Below are 11,552 nucleotides of genomic sequence, written 5' to 3' on the forward strand. Positions count from 1 at the left end.
GTAAAGTTATAGTGGAAGAAAACTGCCGTATATACAGCTATATCTAATACTTAACTTATTAGATTAATATCATATATATGTATATATAGTACACGTTGTAGGCATATTAGACATTAGTCGATTAATTATGAAGAGTATAAATAAATAAGTCCAGATAAAGAGACAAGAAATTAATGTTCGTATTAACGATAACAAGGAAGTGAACATAGACAGTGTCAAGAAGGTCTGGGAAATAACGATAAAAAGAAAATAGAATTAACCAAAAAATTATTTTCTTATTACAACGACGAATAATCAAAGACTCTTGTAAATATAAATTGGATTATAATTCCATTTCGTCAGCACCGAATGGTTCATGATGTCCTTCGTCATCAAGCACACTGTCCAATATAGGCGAGCCAATATTGTTGGTAGTGGTAGAATCTGAAGTAGTTTTGGAATTGGTGCTAGGTGCTTGGTGGTTGTTGTAATCATCGTCCTCGTCTTCAAAATCAACATCGAAAAAATCCTCGTCAGATCCTGTAATTCTAGAGAAAATCAGTTTGCATTCACCAATTATACCATCGTAACTAATTTCGGACGATGGCATATTTGAGAAAATAATATCTTCGGCGTCGCTAATGGTAGCAGAAGATACATTATTCTCTGGTGTTGGCGCTATAACATTTGATAAGTCAGGCTTTACAAAAGTCTTTTGAACATACCCGAGCTTGCAAACAATTTCTAATTTCTCTTCAGGAACAAAGCTTTGTAACGATTCGCCTAATTTGATCGAGTTAACCAACACTGGGGTACCTTGGGCACTCAAAACAAAATCTTTATCATCTAAAACTTCATCTAAATTATTGGACGATTCACGCAATATAGCTGACTCCATCTTTTCATGTGCACATTCCAAGTCTTGCTTTGCTTTATTCAAGTCTTGCTCACTACTATGTGAGAACCAAACTGCTTGTCCCTCGGGACATACACCAGAACCCCCATTTTGTATTATAACTTGAACACTTTGCTGGTTACTAGTTGGTAAAGAGTTTGGTGGGAATACCACAATGGCAGATGTTTCTTGTTCTGACATCCATTCTTTACAATCGTTTTTCACAATTGTCACTAATCTAGTCACGTTATAAGGTTTTAAGTCTTCCGTTATTTCATTATAACTTTGCTGCAAAAACTTTGGCATTTGAGTAGGTGATACAACAACTTTTTCGTTGATTTTGATATTACTGCCGTCATTGAACCTTGCAATCTTCAGTTGTGGATCATAATCAACTAAAGTAGTGTTTAGCTTGTAAGTTGTACCGGCAACTGCAGCGCTACGACAAAATCCTTGTGAAATTTCACCGGGACCACCATATTTCAGGACCATCACCGGAAAGTTACCATAAACATCAAATGAGACCAAAAATCTCTTTATTCTAGTTAACGCCTCTGGTGTTTTCGTTGTTGTCTTAGCGCATAAACCAATCGAATAAACCAATTCGTTAATTTGGGGCGTTTCAAGGTTAAAATTTTTAGTTAAAAACTCGCCGATTGGAACGTTAGCATTATCCTGTAGCATACTCTTCTTGTTCTGATCATTATTATCTTGTAAAACAAATTTCAAAAATTTCATAAGATACCTCTTAGTCACCAACGATAACGATTGATCCGTGAAGATATCCTCTTTCGTAGTGTTTGAGAGTTTCTTATTAAAGTTATCGTTTTCGAAAACATGGAAGTTGCTTAAACTTTGGAATTCCAAGTACTTATAAACACGAGACTTAATTAAAAGGGACAACAAGTCTGATTGAGCAAACATGATCTTAGGAGTCAAGTCAATACCATAATCTTTGCTGTGAAATTGATCTTTGAGTTTTCCCCCAGGCATATAGAATTGTGCATCATGGAAATGTTGTACCTTGCCTTGATTGACTTCCATACACCATTTTTTCAATTGGTCTATCGTCAACGTCGAAGTCAGATCACCATAGTACTGCTTATTATCGATATGCAATATTTCAACGCCTTGCCACGATAACGCAGCCGCCAATATGCTCTCGACCAATCCAGTACCCATAATCAACACGTCACAGTGGTCCATTTTCAAGCTATGCTCTTGTGGTTTCTCTAAACCAGCCAAGTGTGGAATGACCGGTGCAATATATGGCACGCTAGGTCTTCTTTCCGCCACAGATTTTCTTCTTTCCGATCTATTGAACGAACTCATTACACCTTATCTCCCGGACAGATGACTCAATAAATCAACGTTTCGTTTCTTCTATATGACTATCCAAATTCCAGTAAACTTTGCTTTATTTGGACTATTCACTTGTAGAATCAATTGGGCTCCACAAATGTATTTTGGTTTTCTTCTCGTTACTCTTCTGATTATTCTCCGAGATAACTGAGACAAATTATGATAATCACAGAAACAATCGATTAAATAAATAATTTAGGCAACTGATTGTTAAGAGGATACGAATATAATTAACTATATCTGTTTATACGAATAAACTTACTTTGATTGTAGTACTAATGATATAATAAATAAAAAATCTTACTAGAACAATCGTCGACTCCAAATTACACCCACGCACAGTTCAACGGTGTAATTTTCGTAAACAGAAATATTTACCGCGTAAGCCATAGGATCACAACATTAGGTATATTTGACTTCCTATCGAGTCACGATCTCTTCTACATAGAGTGTATATATAGATTCTAAACCATTGACGATAATACTTGCAAGTATTTTATTTGTAAAACAACAGTCCTAATGATGAGTATACTCTCGATTACTGAGTCATTACACCTGAGTTCCGTTGGGCAATAACGATAAAGCCGAATATGCCCGTTAGGAGGTTCTTCCGGCAAGCCCAAAAACCTAGGGAGTAATTAGTGCATTTTATGGACCCTCTGCAGTATGGCGCTATTACTGATTCGAGACAACAGCGGGGCTCACCTATGATGACGATTACCTCCAGTGAGAATAGCGGCCATTAGCGGCACGCAATGGCAATTGGGGAAAACCTATCACTAAAAGTCGCTATAACAAAACACGTGCAATAGTGTTAGCGGGACCAGCGATGACATTTGTAGGCATGCTCTCACGACGCAACCAGAGTATTCTAGACAAGATTAATATATGCAACAGGCGAAATACTTTAGGCATACGTTGACACTTGATAACGATTAATATGGGACCAGGTATACAAACGAAACCCAGTGGATCGTTACTCTTAGCATGGCAGGTTAAAGACAAGCATTGTTTAGTTATTGGGGGAGGAGATGTTGCATTAAGCAGAATACATCATTTGATTCGAGCACAGGCAAAGATTACAGTAATTGGAGGTACTAGCGAGAAAGGCATAAATGCAGAAATTTTGCAATTAAATAAGGAAGGATATATATATAAGTTGGTGGAGAGGGATTATGAGTCGTCAGATTTGACTATGTACGAAAAAACTAAGCTTGATCTTGGGGGAGAAGATTGTTATGTTTATGATTTGATCAGTAGTGACCATTATGAAGAAATAGACCGCCAGGTGAAGAACGAGGTATTTGCAAATGTATGCTGTTGTATAGATGATTACAAGTTGTCTACTAAGATATACTATCAGTGTAAGTTTTTGAGATTGCCTGTTAACATAGCTGATAAACCTCCGTTGTGCGATTTTTATTTTGGAAGCATGTTCAACCAGGATAATTTGCAGATAATGATATCGACTAACGGCAAGTCGCCAAGGCTCCTGAAACTCATTAAGGATAATATTGCAAAGCAATTTGAAGGCATTGACTTGAACAAAGCGGTTGAGAACTTGGGTCTTATAAGATCAAGGTTAAGAGAGACTATTGTTTTAGACGACGATTTGGTAAGTATTGATACCAGAATGGCGTGGATCAAGAAATTGACCGATTTTTTCACCCTCAAACAATGGAGTAATTTGGATTTGATATCTGGTGACCAGGATAGATTTGAAAGGGTTGATAGGATTATAAAATATTTCCCAGAGTATCCTCCTCGAGAATTTGACAATTTTAAGCTAGCTATATATAACCAGTGTCTCGAATAATTAATTATTTTATATAGAAGTTATATAATTACACATTAACGTTAGTATCTAAATCTTCGTGGACAAATACCTTTTTACCCCCACCGCCTACATAATCTGCGACAATGTGGCCATCACCCCTCAATTGGTATTGATAACTCATCAAACCTTCCAATCCAACTGGTCCCCTGGCATGGATCTTGTTTGTGCTAATGCCGACTTCAGTTCCAAATCCATATCTGAATCCATCGGCGAAACGGGTAGAACAATTCCAGTAAACACCAGCAGAATCAATGGCTTTCATAAATGTCTCAGCAGTAGCCTTATTTTCAGTAATAATACTTTCTGTGTGCTTTGATGAGTGGGTATTGATATGACTGATGGCATCCGCTGCAGAAGCAACGGGTTTTACCGAAATATCGAACGATAAATATTCCTTGTCAAATGCATCATCTGCTGCATCCTTAATGAACTCTTGGTTGAAGTTTGTAAGCTTTGATTTGATCTCTGGAACAACGTGAGAAGTTACTTTGGCATTAATCAACGAATTTATGATTTTACTCAATTTCTCGTCGTCATTTGCGATATCTTGATGAATCAAAAGTTGTTCAACTGCATTACAGCCGGCTGGATAATTGGTCTTAGAATCGACTAATACTCTTGTAGCCTTATCTAGGTCAGCCTCCTTATCAATATAGATAGAACAAATACCGTCGGCATGACCTAAAACTGGAATTTTCGTGTTTGATTTAATATTACGAACTAACTCGTTAGACCCTCTAGGAATAACCAAATCAATATATTTATCTTGCAGTAACAAGTCACCAACTTCCTCTCTAGATTGAATCAATTGAACCGCCGGACCTGGAACGTCTGTTTCCTTGTCTAAGGTCGTGTTCACAATATCACTCATAATCTTGAAGGTTTGGTACGATTCCTTCCCCCCTTTTAATATAGCTGCATTCCCAGATTTAACTGCCAATGCAGTAATATTCGCAATAACTTCGGGTCTTGATTCAAAAATAATCAACAAAACCCCTATAGGTGCTGAAACACGATATAAGTTCAATCCTTCATCAATCTTCTTAGCTAAGGTACATTTTCCAACTGGATCTGGCAAGTTAGCAACATCCAAAATTCCTTGCAACATAGTATCAAATTTTCCGCTGTTTGATAAGTCCAACCTTTTAACTAAAGATGAAGACAAGTTGCCCTTAACAGCATTATCCATATCAATCTTATTGGCTTCAATAATTTGACCCTTGTTTTTCTGTAATGCATCATGAATTTTCTGTAACGCAGATGACCTTTGGTCATTAGACAATGTCTTTAAAAGAGAGAATGCATTGTTAGCATCCTTTGCAATAGATTCAGCCATTTCAATTACAATTTAAAAGTATTTAGATCATTTCAAAACTCTGCTTCATCTTGTAGGCTTGTGAGTCAAACATCTCTTAAGAGTTCTGAGTGCACGTGACCGATCTGAGCCCAATCGTAAATTTTGGTAACGTATTTACTTCTAGCTTATGGAATGCTAATAACGCCAGCTTAATTCAACCTAACCGGTAAGGCATAAACATAACCTATTAAGTCAATTAACGATTTGAATTGAGTCTCAAGTGAACTGTAAGTGTATTATAACTAAGTTTGAAGCTTAAACATGTCGTATTCCAATCATAGGAATAAAGATGAGAATGGTATGAACAATTTGAATAATCATACGAATCCATTTTCAGAGCCAGAGAACCTTATAGATTTGGATTTGGATACTAGGAACAGTTTTAATGCAAATGTGGAGAATAGTCCTTATAGTCATGTAACATCTCAAAATCAACATGCTCAGCCTGCTAATCCATTCGAAGACAACTTCATCATATCAGACGACGAAATAGAACGAGATGATACTATCGAATCGTTAGGACACGGTTCGAGTAGTCAGCGTAAAGTTCCATTATTGAGTACGGCCAACGATAAATCCCAGCAAAGATCGGGACTATTTGGTGGATTACTTGCAAATAGGAATGACGAATATATTGGAATGGAAAATGGGCCAGAAGAAAGACAATTTAAAGATAACAACTTAAATGATGGGCTGTCAGATTTTGATATCCGTAAGATTTATCGTAAAACAAAGGCCAAATTTTCTCGATCTAATGCTGAAGCTGAAGATGCAGCTGCGGTTAACAAGGGACCAAGACAAATATACATCATGAACCAAATGTTAAATTCTTCTTTTAAATACTATGGTAACCATATTTCTACTACCAAGTATAATTTTGCTACATTTATACCAAAATTCTTATTTGAACAATTTAGCAAGTACGCTAATTTATTTTTCCTTTTCACATCCATTATTCAACAAGTTCCAAATGTGTCACCGACAAATAGATACACCACCATTGGTACATTGACTATTGTGTTATTGGTCTCCGCTATCAAGGAAATAATGGAAGATTTGAAAAGAGCCGGTGCGGATAAGGAATTAAATAATACCAAAGTTTTAGTGTTAGACGCAAGCTCCGGTGTCTTTCATTCAAAGAAATGGATCCAAGTTAAAGTAGGTGATGTTGTTAAGATTAATAATGAAGAACCATTCCCAGCGGATTTATTATTAGTTAGTTCTTCCGAACCGGAAGGCTTATGTTATATTGAGACTGCAAATCTTGATGGTGAAACAAATTTGAAAATTAAACAAGCTAAGTCTGAGACATCGTACTTAGTTAATCCTAGAGATTTATTGAGTGATTTATCAAGATCTGAAATTTTGTCTGAACAACCGAACTCTTCTTTGTATACCTACGAAGGAAATTTAAAGAATTTTGGGTCAGTAGGTGACATTCCTTTAAGTCCAGATCAATTATTATTAAGAGGTGCTACATTAAGAAATACTCAGTGGATTCACGGTGTTGTGGTTTTTACTGGTCATGAGACTAAGCTAATGCGTAATGCTACAGCAGCCCCAATCAAGAGCACAGACGTTGAAAGAATCATCAATTTACAAATTATTGCCTTATTTTCCATTTTGATTTTTTTGTCGTTTGTATCATCCATCGGTAATGTTATAAAAATTAGTGTCGATAGTAATGAGTTGGGGTATTTAATGTTAGGAGGCACTAATAAGGCATCGTTATTTTTCAGAAATCTCTTGACTTACTGCATTTTGTTTTCTAACTTGGTTCCAATATCAATGTTTGTTACAGTGGAAATTATTAAGTTCTACCAAGCATATATGATAGGTAGTGATCTCGATATGTATTATGCTGAGACGGATACCCCTACCGGTGTCAGAACATCATCATTGGTAGAAGAATTAGGTCAAATTGATTATATATTTAGTGATAAAACAGGAACGTTGACTAGAAATATCATGGAATTCAAATGTTGTTCAATAGGTGGTAAATGTTATACTGAAGAAATCACAGAAGATAATCAAGTACAATCACACGATGGTATTGAAGTTGGTTTTTACAGTTTCGATAATTTACACGAGCATTTGAAAGATACATCACTGCAACAATCAGCTATAATCAATGAGTTTTTTACTCTATTAAGTGCCTGTCATACGGTTATTCCAGAAACAAATGACGTGGATGATACTATTAAATACCAAGCTGCATCGCCCGATGAAGGCGCATTAGTGCAAGGTGCAGCAGACTTGGGTTATAAATTCAGGGTTCGTAAACCGAAAGGTATCTCAATTAGAAATACGCTAACGGGAGTTGACTCTGAGTATGAATTATTAAATATTTGCGAATTTAACTCAACAAGAAAGAGGATGTCTGCAATTTTTAGGTGCCCAGATGGTGTCATCCGGTTATTCTGCAAAGGGGCCGATACTGTTATATTAGAAAGACTATCAGATGATGGTCGTCCATTTGTCGATGCTACCTTGTCGCATTTAGAAAGTTTTGCTGCCGAAGGCTTAAGAACGTTATGCATTGCTTCAAAAATTATATCAGAAGAACAATATGAATCCTGGTCCACAAAATATTACGAGGCTTCGACCTCTTTGGAGAATAGATCTGAGAAATTGGATGAAATTGCAGAGGTGATTGAAAATGACTTGTTTTTGTTGGGTGCAACAGCTATTGAGGATAAGCTACAAGATGGAGTTCCTGAAACAATTCACACTTTACAGAGTGCAGGGATTAAGATATGGGTTCTTACTGGTGACAGACAAGAAACTGCCATTAACATTGGTATGTCGTGCAAATTATTAAGCGAAGATATGAATCTTTTAATAATAAATGAAGAAACTAAAAATGATACAAGACTAAATCTACAGGAAAAAATATCAGCTATTCAGGAACATCAATATGATATTGAAGATGATACTTTAGAATCCTCATTAGCTTTAGTTATTGATGGGCATTCGTTGACATTCGCTTTGGAGCCTGACTTAGAAGATATGTTTATTCAATTGGGTTCTCTCTGTAAGGCTGTTATCTGTTGCCGTGTTTCACCGTTACAAAAAGCATTAGTTGTAAAAATGGTTAAAAGAAAGAAGAAAGATTCTTTGCTCTTGGCAATTGGTGATGGTGCCAATGACGTGTCAATGATCCAAGCTGCGCATGTCGGTGTGGGTATTAGTGGTCAAGAAGGGATGCAAGCAGCTAGAAGTGCTGATGTTTCTATCGGGCAGTTCAAATACTTGAAGAAATTATTATTAGTTCACGGTGCTTGGTCTTATCAACGTATTTCAAATGCAATTCTCTATTCTTTCTACAAAAATGTCACTTTATATATGACTCAATTTTGGTTCGTTTTTGCTAATTGCTTTTCGGGTCAGTCGATCATTGAATCATGGACATTAACTTTCTATAATGTCTTTTTCACGGTATTTCCCCCATTTGTTATGGGTGTTTTCGATCAGTTTGTTAATGCAAGATTATTGGATCGTTATCCTCAATTATATCAATTAGGACAGAAGAAAAAATTCTTCAACGTACCGATTTTTTGGGGTTGGATTGCTAACGGGTTCTATCATTCAGCTATTATTTTTTTGTGCTCAATTTTTATTTATCAACATGGTGATCAATTGAGTAATGGATTGGTTGCCAATAATTGGACCTGGGGTACCGCTGTTTTTACGACGTGTACTTTGACTGCGTTAGGAAAGGCTGCATTGGTTGTTACAATGTGGACCAAATATACTTTACTTGCTATCCCTGGCTCTTTCCTTTTGTGGATAGGTATATTCCCAGCTTACGCTACTGTGGCTCCTATGATTAATGTTTCCCAGGAATACCGTGGAGTGTTGAAGGCAACATATCCTTCTCTTACATTTTGGAGTATGATCTTTGGAGTTTCTGTCTTGTGTCTTCTTAGAGATTTTGCATGGAAATTTTTTAAGAGAAGCTATAGTCCGGAAAGCTACCACTATGTTCAAGAAATACAGAAATACAATATTCAAGACTATAGGCCAAGGATGGAACAATTCCAAAAGGCCATTAGAAAGGTGAGACAAGTCCAGAGAATAAAGAAACAAAGAGGTTTTGCATTTTCTCAAGTTGATAACCAGGATCAAGAAAAAATTGTTAGACTATATGATACAACTAAAAAGAGAGGGGTTTTTGGCGAATTATCAGAGGGTAACTAACTTGTATAGGATCAACATCAAAACGTTATAGGATTATTTTAGTCATTAATCAGTAATTCATTAATCAGTAATAGACGTACTAATAAGATTTTATAATTGCGTGTGCACGACTTTTTAGCATCGACTTTAAATTTTTGAATCATAGTATCAAATACATTATTCATACATATAGACAATATATTTCGGTAACTTCTGTAATGAGTGAGCAGTCAGTATCTGATAAGACTCCATCAGCAGAAAATGCTGTCACTGAAGCCTCTGCTGCAGTAGTAGCTGGAGAAAAAGAACTTTCGAATAAAGAGTTGAAAGAATTGAAGAAGAAAGAAAAGGCAGCCAAAAGAGCTGCTCAAAAAGAAGCAAGTGGTATAACTCCAGAGCAGCAAGACCAATTGGCGCAACAAAAAATGGAAAGGAAGAAGCAGCAACAAACTGCTACGAATACAAATTTAAAGAAACAATTGAACCAGACGTTAATTAAAGATGCCAGTGCAAAAAAGAAAATTCCAGCTTTATTTAGTCACTTGGAAACTAGAGAACAAAGAAACGCATCTTCACCATCGATTTCTCATATTGTACATCCTGCTATTTTATCATTGACATTGAAGTACTCCAACTACAAAATTGTCGGATCTATTTCAAGATTAAGAAATATGTTAGAAACTTTCAAGATAGTTATCAGCGATTATCAAACTCCCCCAAACACAACTTTAACTAGACATTTGACAGGTCACTTATCTCACCAAATTGAATATTTGAAGACAGCGCGTCCGTTGTCTGTATCTATGGGCAATGCAATTAGATTGTTGAAGCAAGAAATTTCGCATATCTCGATTGATACTACTGAGCAACAGGCAAAGGAAATATTGAACCAAAGAATCGACGACCTTATCAAAGAAAAAATTGACTTATCTGATATGCTTATAATTGAAAATGCATCAAAGCATGTCACTAATGGATCAACTATTTTAACTTTTGGGCATTCTCATGTATTGGAAAACTTGTTTAAATACTGTGTTAATCAACAAGATAAGAAATTCAACTTAATAATTGTTGATTCTAGACCATTATTCGAAGGAAAGAATTTGTTAACTAATCTAGTAAATACGAACTATTCACCTGGTACAGAAGAAGACGACAATTCTGATGCAGAATCTGCAACCAGGAAGATATTTAAGCTGAAGCCTATTACCCAAGATCATCTTAAAGTACAATATGTCTTGATAAACTCATTATCATCTACTATACTAGAGGACGTTGATTGTGTGTTTTTAGGTGCACATGCAATGTTGTCTAATGGCCGTCTTTTTTCTCGTGTTGGTACTGGTTTAATTGCTATGATGTGCCACACAAGAAACATTCCTGTATTGGCCTTTTGTGAGTCAATTAAATTTTCGGATAAAGTTCAATTAGACTCGGTTACTACTAACGAATTGGCTGATAGTGGAGATTTGATACAAGATATCGGTTCGAAGAGACCACCACAAAAGAAGTCCTTTGCTTTGGAGCAATTTATAAAACAATGTGACGAAGAAAAGGCTAAAGTAACCAACAATTTGAACAATAAGAACAAACAACAAAAACAAAAGAATAATAATACTGATGAAGAGATATCCGGGAAGGATGCAAATGAATCTCTTTTGAAAAACTGGCAAGATATTGATAATTTGAATATTTTGAATATTATGTACGATTTAACTCCCCCAGAATACATAAAAAAAGTTGTCACAGAGTTAGGTGCTTTACCGCCTTCATCAGTTCCAGTCATTTTAAGGGAATATAAAAGTGCTTAATAAACATGAATAAATATATAAATCTATGGTAAGTAGTACGATTTGAGATAAATGTAGCACTCCGTAAATATTTGCGCGCGATCTGTTGATTTTGACCATTTTGCCATCCAACATGAATTATTCTGTAAAATA

General features: G+C 35.9%; 5 protein-coding genes across 5 annotated transcripts; 3 read left to right on the top strand and 2 right to left on the bottom strand. All coding sequences in view use genetic code 12, as the record gives it.

Annotated features, from left to right (window-relative positions):
- Positions 1-322: 322 nt before the first annotated feature.
- Positions 323-2,206, bottom strand: DEHA2F02684g (DEHA2F02684p; the record flags this gene model as incomplete). Its single annotated transcript, XM_460483.1, has 1 exon — positions 323-2,206. One exon carries the CDS (start codon positions 2,204-2,206, stop codon positions 323-325), a length of 1,884 nt encoding a protein of 627 aa, XP_460483.2.
- A 970-nt stretch (positions 2,207-3,176) lies between these two features.
- Positions 3,177-4,052, top strand: DEHA2F02706g (DEHA2F02706p; the record flags this gene model as incomplete). The annotated part of the gene is made up of 1 exon (XM_460484.1): positions 3,177-4,052. The coding sequence occupies one exon, from the start codon at positions 3,177-3,179 to the stop codon at positions 4,050-4,052; it is 876 nt and encodes a 291-aa protein (XP_460484.2).
- A 28-nt stretch (positions 4,053-4,080) lies between these two features.
- On the bottom strand, positions 4,081-5,409 carry DEHA2F02728g (DEHA2F02728p; the record flags this gene model as incomplete). Its single annotated transcript, XM_460485.1, has 1 exon — positions 4,081-5,409. The coding sequence occupies one exon, from the start codon at positions 5,407-5,409 to the stop codon at positions 4,081-4,083; it is 1,329 nt and encodes a 442-aa protein (XP_460485.2).
- A 282-nt stretch (positions 5,410-5,691) lies between these two features.
- On the top strand, positions 5,692-9,630 carry DEHA2F02750g (DEHA2F02750p; the record flags this gene model as incomplete). The annotated part of the gene is made up of 1 exon (XM_002770683.1): positions 5,692-9,630. The coding sequence occupies one exon, from the start codon at positions 5,692-5,694 to the stop codon at positions 9,628-9,630; it is 3,939 nt and encodes a 1,312-aa protein (XP_002770729.1).
- Positions 9,631-9,827: 197 nt separating this feature from the next.
- DEHA2F02772g (DEHA2F02772p) lies at positions 9,828-11,420 on the top strand (the record flags this gene model as incomplete). The annotated part of the gene is made up of 1 exon (XM_460486.1): positions 9,828-11,420. One exon carries the CDS (start codon positions 9,828-9,830, stop codon positions 11,418-11,420), a length of 1,593 nt encoding a protein of 530 aa, XP_460486.2.
- Between the last annotated feature and the right edge of the window lie 132 nt (positions 11,421-11,552).

The sequence above is a fragment of the Debaryomyces hansenii genome (genome assembly GCF_000006445.2).
Source record: "Debaryomyces hansenii CBS767 chromosome F complete sequence".
NCBI lineage: Eukaryota > Fungi > Ascomycota > Pichiomycetes > Serinales > Debaryomycetaceae > Debaryomyces > Debaryomyces hansenii.